At 41.3% G+C, this 17,755-nt stretch overlaps 1 protein-coding gene across 1 annotated transcript in view; it reads right to left on the reverse strand.

Annotated features, from left to right (window-relative positions):
* Positions 1 to 68: 68 nt before the first annotated feature.
* The window catches only part of sorcs2 (sortilin-related VPS10 domain containing receptor 2), a 151,815-nt gene continuing 134,128 nt past the window's right edge, over positions 69 to 17,755 (reverse strand). The window contains exons 14-27 of the mRNA XM_083542625.1: positions 16,439 to 16,546; positions 12,264 to 12,384; positions 11,340 to 11,473; positions 11,112 to 11,234; positions 10,238 to 10,409; positions 7,438 to 7,624; positions 7,038 to 7,171; positions 5,735 to 5,858; positions 4,859 to 4,971; positions 4,566 to 4,688; positions 4,185 to 4,284; positions 2,152 to 2,254; positions 1,151 to 1,308; positions 69 to 1,007 (exon numbers count right to left, since the gene is read on the reverse strand). Of these exons, the coding sequence (XP_083398751.1) occupies positions 943 to 1,007; positions 1,151 to 1,308; positions 2,152 to 2,254; positions 4,185 to 4,284; positions 4,566 to 4,688; positions 4,859 to 4,971; positions 5,735 to 5,858; positions 7,038 to 7,171; positions 7,438 to 7,624; positions 10,238 to 10,409; positions 11,112 to 11,234; positions 11,340 to 11,473; positions 12,264 to 12,384; positions 16,439 to 16,546 (1,765 nt within the window). The 3' untranslated portion in view covers positions 69 to 942. The remainder of the gene's footprint in view (positions 1,008 to 1,150; positions 1,309 to 2,151; positions 2,255 to 4,184; positions 4,285 to 4,565; positions 4,689 to 4,858; positions 4,972 to 5,734; positions 5,859 to 7,037; positions 7,172 to 7,437; positions 7,625 to 10,237; positions 10,410 to 11,111; positions 11,235 to 11,339; positions 11,474 to 12,263; positions 12,385 to 16,438; positions 16,547 to 17,755) is intronic.

Consider the following 17,755-nt stretch of genomic DNA (forward strand, 5'->3'; position numbering starts at 1 on the left):
TTGTGGACAGAATCACGTGAAACGTTATTGCATCAGAAGCTGAGAATGTGGATGAAAGGAGAAAGAAGTGACAGACAGAGGAATTTATTGTCTAGGGTTCCCTTTGGCTGTATGTATAAACATGGCTACTTCTGAACATCATTCACACACACACACACACACACACACACACACACACACACACACACACACACACACGCAAACCACCATTACCACCACAGACATCTAAAAAAAGGTGACCTCTGGGTTCCGTAGTGGACTCTCTGAGACAGCCAATCAGAGTGCACTGAGCAGTCATGTGACAGGAAGTAAAAATGGTCCCTGGGCGTCAGTAAAAGCGTGAGTGCTGTGGACGTCTCGTTGTCCCAGGAGACAGGAAGGAGGGAGAAAAGGGAAGGAGACGGAGAATGGACTGACCCGACATGGTGTGTGTGTGTGTGTGTGTGTGTGTGTGTGTGTGTGTGTGTGTGTGTGTGTGTGTGTGTGTGTGTGGGTGTGTGTGTCTGGCAAGAATTAAGAGGAAAAAAAAGAGAGAGAGAGAGAGAGAGAGAGAGAGAGAGAGAGAGAGAGAGAGAGAGAGAGAGAGAGAGAGAAAGAGGGATGATGATAGATGATGAGATAGATACTTAGACAGACAGACAGACAGACAGACAGATGAGTGAGGGATGATGATAGATAGATAGATAGATAGATAGATAGATAGATAGATAGATAGATAGATAGATAGATAGATAGATAGATAGATAGATAGATAGATAGATAGATAGATAGATAGATAGATAAGTGAGGTGTTGCTGTGCTGATGGTTAACATGTGCAGTTTCCCGTTTCCTCCTGTCTGGGCGTGTTAGGGTCATAAGTGGGCGTGGCCTAAAAGCCGTTGTCCATTCAGGTGTGCAGAGTTAAAAGCAGCCTCCTTCCTGGTGGGCAGCGCTAAAGAGCATCAGCTGCTCAGGTATCCATGGAGTTCCCTCGATGTGATGCTCAGCACGACGCCCGAGTGATTACCTTCCAAACAAAACAAAAACAATCCTCATTTACAGCACACCGTAACCATAGCAACGCCGCTACCTATACAGACGAATGAACGAAATCAGGATGGTGGATCTTCTGAGCTTGGATGTTCTACCATCCCATTCTGAGGGCCGTACCTCGGCCGTTCCCCAGCGTCTGAGAGTCGAGGTCGTCGTCGATAAACTCCTCCCCCTGGATGATGTGTTGCGTGTCGTCGCTGTGAATGACGGGGCTCGTCATCTCCTGCTCCTTCTCGTTGTGCATCTGGGCATACACGTTACGTCCCGGCAGCTTCCTGCAACCAGAGAACAACTCGTTAAGGTGCCCGGGGATTTCCGAGTCTCCGTTGCTATGGAAACGATATCGCATTAGAATCGGGGCGTTTCATATAAACTGGTGCTATGGAGCTGCATTATACTTTGTGCTGTTCCTATGGGGAAACTAATCAACACCTCCTGACCAATCACAATCCAGAATTCAGCAGGCCAAAAGTTTGTGGACAATGACCAGAAGATTGCTGTTTGCTTCTTTTTCAAAAATCCCGTTCTAAATTGAGACTCTCACAGTGACCTCCACTGTTTCAGGAAGATGTTCTACTAAAAAAACCTTCCTTTCGGCTTCTCCCATTAGGGGTCAACACAGCGGATCCTCTGCATGTTTGATTTGGCACGTTTTTACGCTGGATGCCCTTCCTAACGCAACCCTCCCCATTTATCCGGGCTTGGGACCAGCACTAAGAGTGGCTGGGGTTGGTTCCCTGACCGGGGCCGCAGCGGTGAGAGCGCCGCATCCTAACCACTAGACAACCAGGGACTGGGAAGATGTTGGGAAAAACACCAATTATATTGATTGAATAAATGCAAATAAATGGAAAAGTTTTTTAGATTAAAAAAATTAATTTAGATTTGTGTGTGTTTTACGTTTAATTTTTAATTTTTTAAAGTTCAATTTTTTCAAGTTTATTAAAAAAAAATAAAAAATGTGTTTAAACTGCGGGGCAGAGACTAAACAACCTTGCCGTCCATCATTTAATACGTTCCTGCGGAAACTCGGATTGTAACTGTGTTCCGCACACAAAAAGTGAGAAAGTTCGGTACGAATGTGTGCACTGTTACACCACTATACGATAGAAATATACCTTTTAAACTTGTAGACGAGAAAGAGTCCTGTGGTGATGAAGGTGATGAGAAGAACGCCGGCCAAAGCCCAGAACCCAGGACTTGCGGCACCGATCCGAGAACCTGTGGACCAAAACACACACATACACACAAACGTCACACTAAGTATTTGTGATATTTGTAATTGATCTTACAGCATGCAGATATACCCATCACCCTTAATCCCACACACACACACACACACACACACACACACTTTTTTTTCCAACTCTGTCATGTATTTCTATCTTCATGCAGTTTGATTCACACAAAGAGTGAAAACAGTGTAGTACACAGCAGTGAACGCACTACACAGAGCATGTAGTAGAGAAAAAGTAGATCCACTCGGTAAATTATTACACCAGTAAAAGTAAAAGTGTCCCTTTAAACTTTCACTTGAGTAAAAGTACAAATGTTTTTGCCTTCAAATGTACTTAAGTATCCAAAATACTATGATTTATTATAACTATAATGTTCCTGTTATTATTTTTATCACAAGACTCTTTACTTAATCCCCTCAGCGACCGTCACTGGATGAGTGAAACATGTTCTCAGAGCAGACCACATTTGGAGACATTTCTGAGCTTCCTTCCAAGTATAAACATGAACCTAATCTATTGCACAATTAAGTACACGTCATTGTGCAAAACCTCGGCTGATTGTAGCCATAAAATGTATACAGCATCTATATTCTTATAATATATGACTTTTAAATGAGGCTTTAAGCAGCACTGGAGATACTAAACTCAGATCAGGACCTTTTCAGTACAATCACAGAAAACCTTCATAACATCACCTCAATTACGGAAACTGAAGCAATAAGTGCTGTTTAACTCCACTAATATGCAGATAAAAGAAATCTTGTTGCTGTGTGTGTAAAAGCACAGCAGGAAACAGTATAACCTGAGTGATATACAGATATGAACCTGTTTCATTTAATACATTATCCTTAACTCTCCTCATAACCAGAAGAGTGATAGAGCTGCATAGCTTTTTTTCTGAATTGGGCTCCTAAAGGTTTAGACTTTTTCTGTCATGCCTAAACATGCCCTCTGCCTAAACCCACCACCACTAGATGGCACTCAAAACACGTTTAAAACAGAGGTCCTTGTGAGATGATTATGAGGGGGCCTGGGGTGCAGTCAGCATTCACATTCATCTCAATAGTATTAGAGCACTATAGCAGGTGATGTTCCACACACTTCCAACCCACGGAAAGCTGATCTTCATGTAGCTAGCGTTCAGCACATTGTCATGCTGGAACAGGTTTACGTCTCCAAGTTCAAGTCATAGTTATGACTGAAGACTCTGGATCTAAGCCTGAGGACATCTCCAAATGCTTAGATCTTCACTCAATAAGAGAAGTTTCAAAGTTTAAAAGAATATCCTGAAGACTTTACTTTCCTCAGCGCTGATATTCTAACCGGATTTTGAGGACCAATGCTAACGATCCAGCTCCAGTTAGAAGATCAAAGAATGGAGGATAAAAAGGAGAAGCTTGGTGGAGATAAGAGATAAAAAAACACCCACCGCTTGCTGCTGCTCTGGACGACATGTCACTAGTTACTCGCCCTTAAAACACACACCAGTAATGATTTACACCTCGGTGATCAAGTGTGGTGGGAAAAAAAAACGCTTTTTAAACAAAAGTTGTTGGACACCTGACCAGAATGTGCTTCAGAGTGCTTTTCCAATTTAACCATTTTGCATGCAATGAACTGATGCTGAGATGTTTTGGGGGGTTAAAACTATTCAGGTGAAATCAGTATAATATAATTTGATCAACATGTAAATATTAAAAAAAAACTGTAAAGACCCTACATAGTGCACAAAGACCAATATAGTTCTTATTTGGACTCATAGGGTATTAATAATGGTGTTCCACATGCCACAAAGTGCACTAGGTCCAATACAAGTCTTATTTGGACTCAAAGGATTAAAAAAAACCTAAAAAAAAACTTGATACTCAAAAACATGGTGAAATATTATGAACATTGGTGTGGTGTTACAGTACCTGCATCAGGATTGGTCAGGGTCACGAGCACTCTGAGTCCACCTCGCACGAGGAAGCTGATGTTACTCTCTCTCAGAGCCTGCTTTATGGTGGACAAGCGCTAGAACACACACACACACACACACACACACACACACACACACACACACACACATTAGCTTGCCGTTTGTCGCTAGGGTTGGTTGCTTTTTCCTAGAATCCCAAAGTAGATATCATAATATCGTGGGACATGTGTAAAACAACCTATTAGTATTAGTTTACACATAATATTGTACTGCAGTGACACCCAGTGCATACACCAGGAACTGCACCTGCAAAACTATCTTCATAACACCAAAAATCACTACAGAGAGCGGGTTGTGGGTGCGTTTCCACAGATACCTTATCTGCAAAACCAGTCCTTGCGGTGGGCGTGTCCTCCGTTGGCAACAAGTATAAATCCGCTCTGGTTGGTAGCCCTGGCTTCACCATGGCAACCATGGAGTCCTGAGGAAGTCCTGTGATCTGGAAAACATCCGAGAACCTTTAGGACATCGGAACACGTACAGTATAATGCTGCAATGTGTACGAGGCTTTTAAGTATGAAAACATTGTGTGTGTTTGTGGGTGTGTGTGTGTGTGTGTGTGTGTGTGTGTGTGTGTGTGTGTGTGTGTGTGTGTGTGAGGAGAGAAACCTTGGCCAACATCTTGGTCACCACATTCCCTACATCCTCTCTCCAATCTGGGATGTTTGGATTGAAGCGGTCCAAATTGGGACTGAAGCCAAGAGGAATGACGTGGAAGTGATCTGATGGATTGACAGAACAAAGAGACAACAATAAACACACAAATTCTCTTTATGGCCAAAAGTTTGTGGACACGTAAACCGTAAGATCAGTATGTGCTTTTTTTGGTCTCCATTCTTTGCTAAGTTCCACTCTTCTGGAAAGATGTTTGTTGAGATTCGTGCTCATTCATGTACACTAGTGTTAGCAATGATACAGCACACTCAAGATGATGTAGGTGAGATCAACTGAGGACATTCATATGTACAATAGGGTTGGAGCTCTATAGCAGGAGATCTTTCACACACTTTCAACCCATGGAAAGCATTTGTTTGAGCAAGAAGCACATAAGAGTAAAAAAGTGACATGTCCCAATACTTTTGGCACTGCAGTATATTCCATCTAGGAGACCCAAATCTGTTCCAGTACCATGAAGATGAAGAGCTTTACATGGGTGGAAGATCTTCACCAACCCTACTGAGATGAGCACGAACACTGACTGCACTCCAGGAACGTCCTCACTTCATCTTTTTAACACTTTTGTGTCTGAATGAGCTACAAATCTCCAGATTCAAGATGATACAGAACAGGATGGATGTTTGTATGCAGGTGGAAAAGAGGAGGAACGTGCACCACTAGAAACATTGATTCTTAATTGAACCCTGGGTTGAAAACCTCAGCCGTTTGAAATATCTAAGAACATTTGTAGATAGTGTTATGGGAACGTATGTACATGTGTGAATGCTGAAAGTAAGACATACAGGATATAAATAAACTCCGTCTCACCGTAAACCCGTACGGTTTTGCTGTCCTGCACGGTGGAGCGGCCGTTAGAAGCCTGAACCGTCACGGAGATCTCACCCACTTCCGAAAAACTCGTCAGTATGCTGTTCTCCAAAGTCAGCCTCGGCTGTGAGGGACAAAAAAAACACACACAAAAAATACAATATTGCGTTTTCATGAGACCTCAAATAATCTGCTAAATATATTATCATAAAAAAATCATAATAATAAATCAATCAATTAAATATGATAAAAAATGAAAAGGCACCTGTAGGTTTAAATTTTTTACACTTTTATCTTTATAGTAAATTATTGTATTTATTTATAAACCTTAAAAAAGTTTTTTTTTTTTTTTATCAGAATTTTTGTTATTTTCCATTTTTAACTCATATTTTGTATTTTTTTTACCGATTTATTATGGGCTCATTTTCATGATTGATTCTTTTTAGTATTTAAATGATTTGTTTATTTTATTCAATTAATAACACATAAATAGCATATTTCTTACTCTTTTTTTATTTGCCAAATCTTTTAATTTATTTAAAGAATTTACATAATTAGTTACAAATAACTAACACATTTTTACTCCTTTATATTTGTCATTTGTATAAATATTTTTTTTAACAAAATCCTATTTATAATCGATTTAATTTTATATTTTTTAATTGAATATATATATTTTTTTTTTTCTTCTGTGCTCCCAGGATGTCACATGTCTACGTGTATATATACCATATTTCACACAATTTATTTCTCAACAAAATAAATACATTTTGTTTTTACTCCTAATTCAAAAAAATTCTCAAATTGAAAGAATAAAAAATATATATTATATTTAATTCGTATTCACAGTTTATTCTTTTTTTATTTAATATCATATTTATGAATTTTATATCATAGCTCATGTATTATTTATTTTTAATTAATAATTTATAATACTATATTCATTATTTATTACTTTTTTTCACACGTGTTCCCAGGATGCAACATCTCTACATTTGTACTTATCGTATTTTAGACAAATCTTTTATCAACAGGTCATTTTCATATGATTTCTTAAACATAATGCATATTTTAATAATACTCTTTTTTTTTTAATTTCCACACAATTTTTATTCAGAATATGTTCATTTTCAGATTTTTGTATTTATGTTTTAATGATTCCTTCATTCGCTCCTGGAAAGGATTTTCTCCTCTCGGTAATAAACACAGGTTTCACGAGCTTTCGGAAAGCAGCGTTATGAGGACGTCACTGAAAAACTGTAACTGAACCTGATTCATCGATGAAATAAAAACAAAAGTCCACCTGTACTTCATCGCCAATCCACCAGTAGTACACGGTGAGGTTCGAGTTCTCAGGAAGCACCACAGCTGACAGGTTCACTTCCTGTTTCCTTCCTGCAATGGGCACCACTTCCAGATGGACTTCCTGTAGAGGCACTGAGAAACCCGACAAGAACATGTTACCTTCACGTTGATACGTCTGAGACCAGCAAGGCAAGTGTGCAGTAAATATTCCACAACATCTCTGAGGGATAAGAAACTAATGATGTGTGAGGAAACATCAGCCACATTGTGTATTCTAACGTTCCCATCAAACACCACATTCTAGCTCAATATCTTCAGTGTTTCAGCGCTCCCTGCTGGCAGAGCATTATGGAGAAAAACCAGGATGATCAGGAAGGAACCCGAGTAACGTGACTCACGTGCGACCCGGATGTACAACGTGGCCTGATCGTGACCTTCGCTGTTCTCCGCCTTCACGCTGACCCGATAAAATCCCGGCTTCTCGTAGCGATGCTGGATCGGTTCATCCGTCACCGTCAGGTTCTGATAGATCGCACGGACTCCGTCAGAGAGGTCCACCTGGTACCGGGTACTGCTGGTATCACCCTGAGAGAGAGACAGAGCGAATTATATTCATCCTTTTTGTATAAAAGTAAAAAATAATAAATATAAACATTAGATTTTTTACATCAAATATTAATATATAATATATTTCTTTATCAGTTGTTCATTTGATACATATTTATTGTCTAATAATATTTGTTTTCCTCACACACAATGAAGTATTAATTTAGTAGAATCTATTGAATGTATTTTTTGGTTGGAGGAATGAAGAAAGATTTCTATATGAATATTTTTGTTTATAATTTATTTGAACACAATTAATTTCCATTATTTTGTCTGTATTTGATTCTATTTTTTTATTTGTTTGTTTTTAATCATATATTCCTGAAGTCTAATTGCCCCAAAAATGCATGTTTGTCTTGTGTGCTTTATTTATTACATTTTTTTTTTCCCAAATGTTTTGTAGTGTCCTACTATGGATTTTTAAAACATTATACTCTTATTTTGTACCTGTAGTTTTTTTTTTTTCACACCATATCTTTTGAACTAGAAAAGGATTTATACCGATTGGCCAGCCAGAGCAACCGAGCTGGGAAGGATGTGATACAAGTTAGAGCAATAAAGGATGGAGATGGAAATGTGTTGACTAGTGAGGAGAGTGTGTTGAGAAGATGGAGGGAATATTTTGAGCAGCTGATGAATGAAGAAAATGAGAGAGAGAGAAGGTTGGATGGTGTGGAGATGTGAAGCAGGAAGTGGATAGGATTAGTAAGGAGGAAGTGAGAGCAGCGATTAAGAGGATGAAGAGTGGAAAGTCGGTTGGACCAGATGACATACCGGTAGAAGCGTGGAGATGTTTAAGAGAGATGCAGTGGAGTTTTTAACAAGATTGTTTAACAAGATTCTGGAAGGTGAGACGATGCATGAGGAATGGAGAAGGAGTGTGCTGGTACCGATCTTTAAGCATAAGGGAGATGTGCAGACCTGCAGTAACTACAGGGGGAATTCAGTTGATCAGTCACACCATGAAGTTATGGGAAATAGTAGTGGAAGCCAGGCTGAGAGAAGAGGTGACCATCTGTGAGCAGCAGTATGGTTTCATGCCGAGGAAGAGCAACACAGATGCCTTATTTGCTTTGAGGATGTTGATGGAGAAGTATAGAGAAGGACAAAAGGAGGTGCATTGTGTATTTTGTGGATTTAGAGAAAGCGTATGACAGGGTGGAGAGAGGAGTTGTGGTATTGTATGAGGAAGTCAGGTGTATCAGAGAAGTATGTGAGGGTGGTGCAGGACATGTATCAGCAGTGAAGTGTGCAGTAGGAACGACAGACTGGTTCAAGGTGGAGGTTAGACTGCATCAAGGATCGGCTCTGAGCCCTTTCCTGTTTGTTTCCTGTGGTTATGGACAGGTTGATGGACGAGGTCAGACAGGAGTCTCTGTGGACTATGATGTTTGCGGATGATATTGTGATTTGTGGTGAGAGTAGTGAGCAGGTGGAGAAGAGCCTGGAGAGGTGGAGGTACGTGCTGGAGAGAAGGGGAATGAAAGTCAGTAGGAGTAAGACAGAGTACATGTGTGTGAATGAGAGGGGGGCAGTGGAGGGGTGCAGTTACAGGGAGAAGAGGTGGAGAAGGTGGAGGAGTTCAGATACCTGGGGTCAACAGTGCAAAGTAATGGAGAGTGTGTTAGAGAAGTGTAGAAAAGAGTGCAGGCAGGCTGGAGTGGGTGGAGAAGAGTGATAGCAGGAGTGATTTGTGATAGAAGAGCATCTGTGAGAGTGAAAGGGAAAGTTTATAGGACTGTGGTGAGACCTGAGATGTTGTATGGATTAGAGACAGTGGCATTAAGTAAAAGACAGGAGGTGGAGCTGGAGGGAGCAGAGCTGAAGATGTTGAGATGTTTGTTGGGAGTGACGACGATGGACAGGATTAGAAATGAGTTTATTAGAGGGACAACACATGTAGGACGTTTTGGAGACAAGGGAGGTGAGATTAAGATGGTTTGAAAATGTGCAGAGGAGGGACATCAGTAGAAGAATGCTGAGGATGGAGACACCAGGAAGGAGAAAAAGAGGAAGACCAAGGAGGAGGTTCATGGATGTGGTGAGGGAAGACATGCAGGTAGTTGAAAGAGGCAGATGTAGAGGAAAAGGGGGGTGGAGACAGATGATCCGCTGTGGAGACCCCTAATGGGAGAAGCCGAAAGAAGAAGACGATTCGATGTATTTTAAATAAAAGAATAAAAAAAATATTTTTGGCAAAATTTCTTTGGGTCATGCTGGAAATGCAATGCTACCGCATCCAATCTTATACAATTGTGTGCCTCCAGATTTTTGGTGACAGTTTAAGGAAGAACCACATATAAGTGAAAAAGTTGGTGTCCCAATAGTTTTTGGACAATATGATAAACACATTAATTAATTATGATTATTGATTATTATTTGAATCATCACATGGCACACATTACAGCATCAGATTAAAGGAGGGGGCGTGGTCAATAATTTGAAGAAGGGGCTATAGATTAGAAAATAAATATATACTACATACACTGTATATTCCATCATCAATGCACACACACACACACACACACACACACACACACACACACACACACACACACACACACACATAGACATAGACACACACATACACACCCGCTCCTGATGGACCATGAAGGTGATGTCATCACCAGGCGCCACAGTGAGCATCTGCCCCTTGATGCCCAGCTGGAGGCCTCTAGGGGGCATCAGAGGACAGACGTGCTGCTTTCTGCTCTCCTCTTTATTCATCCCTCCTTCACACACGTTGGAGATGAGCTTACGATAGCTGAGAAACACACACACACACACACACACACACACACACACATGCTGAATGATTTAAACACATCTAATGCTTTTTCTCATTAGTATTCAGTACAGATCCTTTGATGTTCCCATATAGAATCAGCTTCATGTGTGTATGTATGTATGTATGTATGTATGTATGTATGTATGTATGTATGTATGTATGTATGTATGTATGTGTTGGGGATTGGGGATTTTGTGTGAATCTGTGTGTGTTAGTGTATGTGTGTATGCATTTTGTGTGTGTTTGTGTGTATTGGTTTAATGATAGATGTTGTATGTATAATTGCTGGTGTGTGTTTGTGTGTATTGTGTGTCATGTGTTAGATGTGTAGTTGATGTGGGTTTTATATGTATGTGTTTGTATTGGTGTATAAGTAGACGTGGGTGGGTGTGTGTGTGTGTGTGTGTGTGTGTGTGTGTGTGTGTGTATGCTGTTAGTAGGATATAAGGCCTTGTTGAGAGCTTGCTATGCTGCAGTCATGCTCTGTTTACTATGTTTACTACACCTCTCTCTTTCTCTCTCTCTCTCTCTCTCTCTCTCTCTCTCTCTCTCTCTCTCTCTCTCACACACACACACACACACACACACACACACACACACACACACACACACACACACAGACATGCAGATCTTGGGATTTGTGTAAATGTAGATGTTTGTGTGTGTGTGTGTGTGTACCCGGTGCTGGTCTGGTAGGTTTGTCCCAAATGGCAGTTTTCGGGCGGAACTTCCGGATCGTGCCAAAAGTCATGGGTACAGCGATCACCCTCTGCCTTCGGGCTGCGCTCAAATCCATAATCACTACACACACACACACACACACACAACCACACACACACATTTATATCTGCATTTAATCTTCTTATATATATTTTATTATTTCCTGTTTTTCTTTTAGCTGCCTACCAGCTAAAGTCTTTCTCGGTGCACTGACAGGGTTTAGCCGTTAGTGCAGACGTGTAGCTCTTCCCTTTAACGCACAGAGACGACTCCTTCCTTCTTCTGTATATTCGCTGCTGTCCCATGATGCAACTCTCTCCCTGAAGAAGGACAAAATAATGAGAACCCTTAGACAGGAAGTGGACAAAAGAAAGGAATTAAAAAGAGAGGAAGACAGACAGGTAATCAAAGAAACAGACAAATAAACAGAGAGACATGTAATAAGACAGACAGACAAATGGAGATGCAGAGAAGTTGAATACAGATAGATAGAGGAATACACAGACATAGACAGACAGAGACAGGGGAGGTGTGAGAGACAGGAAGTAGAGACAAACAGGTTTATGTTGTGATATAGTCAGGAAGTAGAGACAGAGAGGTATGACAGAAACAGGAAGTACAGACAGACAGGTATGAGGTGTGACAGACACAGGAAGTAGATGTAGACAGGTGAGGTGTGAGAGAGACAGAAAATAAAGGCAGACAGGTATGTGGTGTGACAGAGACAGCAGATAGAGACAGTCAGGTATGAGATGTGAGAGAGACAGTCAGGTAAGAGACGTGAGAGAGACAGACAGGTATGAGACGTGAAAGAGACAGACAGGTATGAGACATGAGAGAGACAGACAGGTATGAGATGTGAGAGGGACAGACAGGTATGAGACGTGAAAGAGACAGACAGGTATGAGACGTGAAAGAGACAGACAGGTATGAGATGTGAGAGAGACAGACAGGTATGAGATGTGAGAGGGACAGACAGGTATGAGACGTGAAAGAGACAGACAGGTATGAGACGTGAAAGAGACAGACAGGTATGAGACGTGAAAGAGACAGACAGGTATGAGATGTGAGAGAGACAGACAGGTATGAGATGTGAGAGGTGTTAGATACCTGGAGGTTTGTGAGTATCCATGAGTCGTAGTCATCCTCATTACACTGCTGAGGAAAAGCCTGCCGGAAATCCACCTTCACCAACTCCCAGTCTGAACGATAGCTAATGTGACCAAACACACTACACACACACACACACACACAATGCAGTGAATAAAACACATCTGCTCATGCACACGTGAACAGAGCCAGAGTGAACAGCGCTGTTAAATGTTTCTTCAAATTGTTGTTTGAAGGAAACAGCAGCCACATGAGGGCACTCTGGGCTTAAGATTGAGGGCTGAAACACTTACAGGTCTGAGGTGGGACTGAGACGGAGACAGAAACATTGACTAAAGCTGAGGTTGAGACAGAGACTGAGACTTAGGCTGAGGCTGAGACTGTGGTATAGACCAAGGCTGTTAAGTTAAGACTAAGGTGACACTGACAGATAAACTAAGGTTGAGACTACAGGTGAGGCTGAGAACAAGACTGAGACTGAGACTGAGGCTGTGACTGAGGATGAGACTGAGACTGAGAATGAGAGTAAGGCTGAGTTACAGGCTGATGTTGACACTGAGACTAAGGTTGGGACTAAGGTTGGGTCTAAGGTTGTGACTAAGGATGAGGCTGATACTAAGCCTGGGGCTTAGACTGAGATTGAGGCTCAGAATAATCCTAAAACTAAGAAAGAAGCTTAGACTTGAGGCTGAAACTAAGCCTAAGGCTGAGACTGAGGTTGAGGCTGAGACTGAGGTTGAGGCTCTGACTAAGCCTAAGACTAAGGAAGAAGCTGAGACTTAGCTTGAGGCTGATGTTGAATGAGGTTTAGGCTGAGAATGATACTAAGGCTGTGACTAAGGCTAAGATTAAGACTGAGTTTGAAGCCGATACTAAGGTCTCAGTAAAACTGAGGGTGAGTCTGAGTCTGAGGTTGAGACTGAGGCTGAGGCTGAGGCTGAGAATGGGACTGAAAATGGGGCTAAGCCTGAAATTGACAACAAGGCTGTGTCTGATACAGAGATTAAAGCTGAGGCTGACACTGAAGTTGAGAATGAGGTTGAAGCTGAGGCATATGTTTAGGCTAAGGCTGAGGGTGCTCTTTCTGTGAAACAAATCATCTTTCCTAAGCACCACATCAACAAAAGCAAGAAGATCTCCTCAAAGCTTCCCCTTTTCTGCCTACACACGGCTACAGTTTGAAAATAAACATGGCTAGCTCATGTTTTACGATACAAAATGTCTACAGTGGAAATGTTATGTATTTTCATTTGAAGTAGCAGTACAGTAGGAACTGTAGCTCAGTGCCAAAACATCTCCAAGCCAACGTTTCTGCGCTTCTCTTTCCTTTAAAATGACTACTGAAGTTTCAGCCAAAACATCGCTCGACCGCCTGCTGCTGAACTGCCAGATATCTGCTATGAATCCTGTAAATTATTTCTCACATATTTCACTGAATGTTACAACATAGCACTGGTGAAGTCTGTATCCTGATTGGGCTGAAAGCTTTCCTATAAGAGCAGCCCACTCAGCAATTTCCATATAATAAATACAAAACACCTGACCATGAGATTGTTTTATCATCTCGTCACACATTTAGTCTCTATTTGCTGTGCGAATAACCTCCACGTCTCTGGGAAGATGTTCCACCAGATTTTGTGGAGACTTAAGCTCATTCAGGTACAATGGTCTCAGAGCTGGAGGTATTTCAGAAAAGCAAACAGACACAAGCTCAAGTTGAATCTGTGAAAGCTCAGGAGCTAACTGATTGCTGCTTTGATCACGCCAGATGTTGATTTGCTCCTGGAGCAGTGCAGCTTTTAGAGCGCTAAATGTTTCTTCAAGACGTGTTTTATCTTCCAGATGGAGACTCTGGTTTACTTAAGAGCAGATGCAGATAATTAGTAAAAGGCAGGCGGATTGAATGGGGAATGAATTTGATGGACGAATTGGGAAAATGGAGTCAGGTGGTGGACTGATTTGGGAAAACCTGATAGACAGTTTGAGGTGGAGATGTAGGAAGGAAAAAAGATAGCTGACCAGAATGGAACAGCGTGGAAATGTGGGACTGGTTATAATGTACAACAGATAAACAGGTGATGGTGATGGACAGACAGGCAGAGATGCGTATCAAATGGAATTGGGGGACAGGTCAGGAAAAGGGACAAGCAGATGATGCAAATGGTGAGGGACAGACAATAGATATGAGAATCAGATGGAATTGGAGGCAGTTGAGGAGAAGAAAAGATAGATAGAAATGATAGTGATGGACAGACTGGTAAATGTGAGAACCAGATGGAAAAGTGGAGGAGAAGGAAAAGCAGATTGAGGTGATAGTGAGGGACAGATGGGTAGAGATAACAACCTGTTACAAAGATAAAACAAAAAAGATGATTTGTCAAAATGGCTAATTAATGGTGAAGGACAGGTGAATCACAGAGAAAGACAAATGGAGGTAATTGACAGACAGGTAGAGTTGAGGGAATTGAGGGATACATAAAAGATTTGTCCTAATGAATTAATGGAGGTAAGGGATGAAAGAATAGGGGAGACAGGAGAAGACAGGAGAAAGTGATGGACAAACAGGTAGAATTGAGAAGTGAATGGAAGTGAGGGGTGAAGATGTGAGGACAAATGAAATTGAGGTACATTTATAGCTAATGAACAAATGCTTGTTAATGACCAGACTGGTGTAGATTTTCCACTAACGAGTGTGTGAGGAATGGATGAAATTGGGTGGACAGGGGTGAATAGGTCGATAGAACAGACAGATAAAGATTCTGAGCAGATGTTGAATGTAACAACCAAGATGAGTTTTAGGTTTCAATTAAATATAAGTGAATGTGCAGGTTATGTATCTTAAGTGGTGGACATGACAGGGGACAACAAGTGAATTACTAGACCAATGGGGGAAAAAAACAGAAAGATAGAGACAGTTTGCCCATAAAAGAGCTAGTGGTGTGGTCAGGGTTGTGTCTCCTTACTTCTTGACCTGCTAGCTGCTTGACCTTAGTAGAGCTTTTGGCACCATTGACCAATATATCCTTCTTGCTAAACTAGAAAATGTTGGGTTAAAGGGAACAGCTCTCTCCTGGCTCAGGTCTTATTTAATTGATCGTTATCAGTTTATTGATGTAAATGGTAAAGATTGGTGTTCTGCAAGGATCTGTCTTCGGCCCACTGCTTTTCTCTTTATATCTGCTGCCTCTGGGTGAAATTATACATAAGCATGGTATTTGGTTTAATTGCTATGCTGATGATACCCAGCTGTATATTTCAGCAAAACCAGATGTGTTCTGCTGCTATAGTGAGTCACGCCATTCCCAAACTGCACAGTGTCCTTAACTTTTATACAAAAATAAGTAGACTTAGTTCTCTCTCACAATAAGTAGTTCTCTCTCTCGGTCAAGTTAAACAAGCTCCTTAAGTACCAGTGACCACTCTTCCTGCCCCTCTCTCTTTAGATCTGCCCACTTTGTCCCGACCTGCCTCTGGATGGTGGACTCTTCAATTGAAGGCCACTCTGTGCAGCTGGGGATGGTTTCACATCTACTGCCTGGGGATCTATACAATTACGGAGTAACACAGAAGCTTTAAGGATTTGGATTTGGACTGTAGATAATATCAACAGTCTGCTACACTGACTCAGGACTACAGTTTGCATCTGATCATCATCACTGCACACCTTAACATTGTTTAGCTGTAATTAACAGACATTCGGTGCAACCCAGATGTGGATAAGGTTCCCTCTTGTGTCTGGTTCCTCTCAAGATTACTTCCTTTTACCATGTCAGGAAGTTTTTCCCTGCCACAGTCGCCACCGGCTCACTTATTAGAGACAAACTTACAATTGAAATGAAGTGAATTGAAGACTAATAAAAAGAGGTTGATATGAGGGACAGATTCGTGGAAACAACTAAAAGTGAGGGGAAATGAAGGTAACATTTGGAGATCAGCAAGAGTTTGTATTTGAGGTAAACTCTAGATATCTGTTAGTAAGGGGACAGAAAATGGACAGGCAAAGGCGTAAGTCCTGCAACTGTGTTGGATCTGGGGGATGCTAATTGAGGAATGAAAGACAGGTAAATGAGCTTGGAAGGTTTTGGAGATAAGGAACTTCTGAGTACAGGAGGTAGACAAGGCATGTGAGGATCAAAAAGAGATCCCACAGGTAAGGAACAAAGGTCAGGACTCACGTCATAACCAGCGTCTCATCTCCGGGTTCACTGAGCAAGCCGTCCACGAACACCGACGTGCTGGTGAAATTGTGGATGCTCCACGTATGTCCTTCATCCACACTAAACCTGCAGAGACATAACATCTTAGATCAGTGAATTTTTTTCTTTCCGAAAATGAAAACAATTATTTCACCCCGCCAACTTGATCTGTCTTACATGATTATACTGCACTGCTTAAATTATTGACCTGTGTCATCGATCTGCTCTGTCTTCCATCACCAGGGACAACTTTTGTCATGGACGCATGCCATTGTTCATTGACCTGCATTGTATTCACTATCTTCACTATAATCAACCTACAACACTCATTAGTCACCAGTTAAGTTGCTTCTTGGTTTCCATAGTAACCACTGATTGAAATGATTCGGTTACATAGTTTTTATACGCCATTGCTTTGGATTTGGTCCTTTTCTTTACCCGTCATTGGTCTATAACCCATTGTTTATGTATAATCAGTTGTTTCTTTGTTTTATCCACAATCTCTTTATAGGTGCTAGCATGAAATTCACCTGAACTAGGAGAAACTATAATTCTGGGCAAAAAGTCAGCTCCATGAAGATATGCTTTAAATGGGTTGGAGTGGAAGATCTCCTGCTTTAGAGCTCCAACCCTAACACCTTAAGATTGAATCGAACGCTAATTTCAGCCCACGCTTCCTCACCTCACATACATTTTGTGGCTAAGAAAACAAATGTGTGCCTTCAACTGTGTGGCAACGGTTTGGAGAAGAACCACAGACGGAAAGGTCAGGCAGCACAATATTTTTGTAGATATGTAGTATATCGATCATGCATTACATGTTGCGGGAACACCGTACGACATCATAAAACTTTGAACTGATGCCGATTTGGACGCATTTCAATCTTTTTTCTTGTGTTTACCAGACTTTTCCATTTCCTGGGTTGAAACATCATCTCCTTCGTCATCGTTTCTGATTAGACACTGTAGACTGAAATGAACACGGGCTGATGGAGTCATGAGCCGTGTTCTGCTTTCCTGCTCATCTGACAAGAGCTAAGAAAAGCAAGCTGTGACTCATATGCTCTCGTGCTCTATATGGTAATTTTTTTTTTTTTCATTTTTCATCCCTCGCTCACTGCAACATGCTAAAAATATGTCAACACGTGAACGGAGCGGTGGCTTGGAGCTGCATTCCTTGCTACGCAGCACTGGTTTGAGGTTTCACATTTTCTCAGGACTTTAACTTGCCTTGGGGCTTTACCAAATCCAGGGTTTACGATGACTTTGTGTGTGTATGTGTGTGTGTCCGTGTCC

This window comes from Silurus aristotelis (genome assembly GCF_946808225.1).
Source record: "Silurus aristotelis genome assembly, chromosome: 5".
Classification (NCBI taxonomy): Eukaryota; Metazoa; Chordata; class Actinopteri; order Siluriformes; family Siluridae; genus Silurus; species Silurus aristotelis.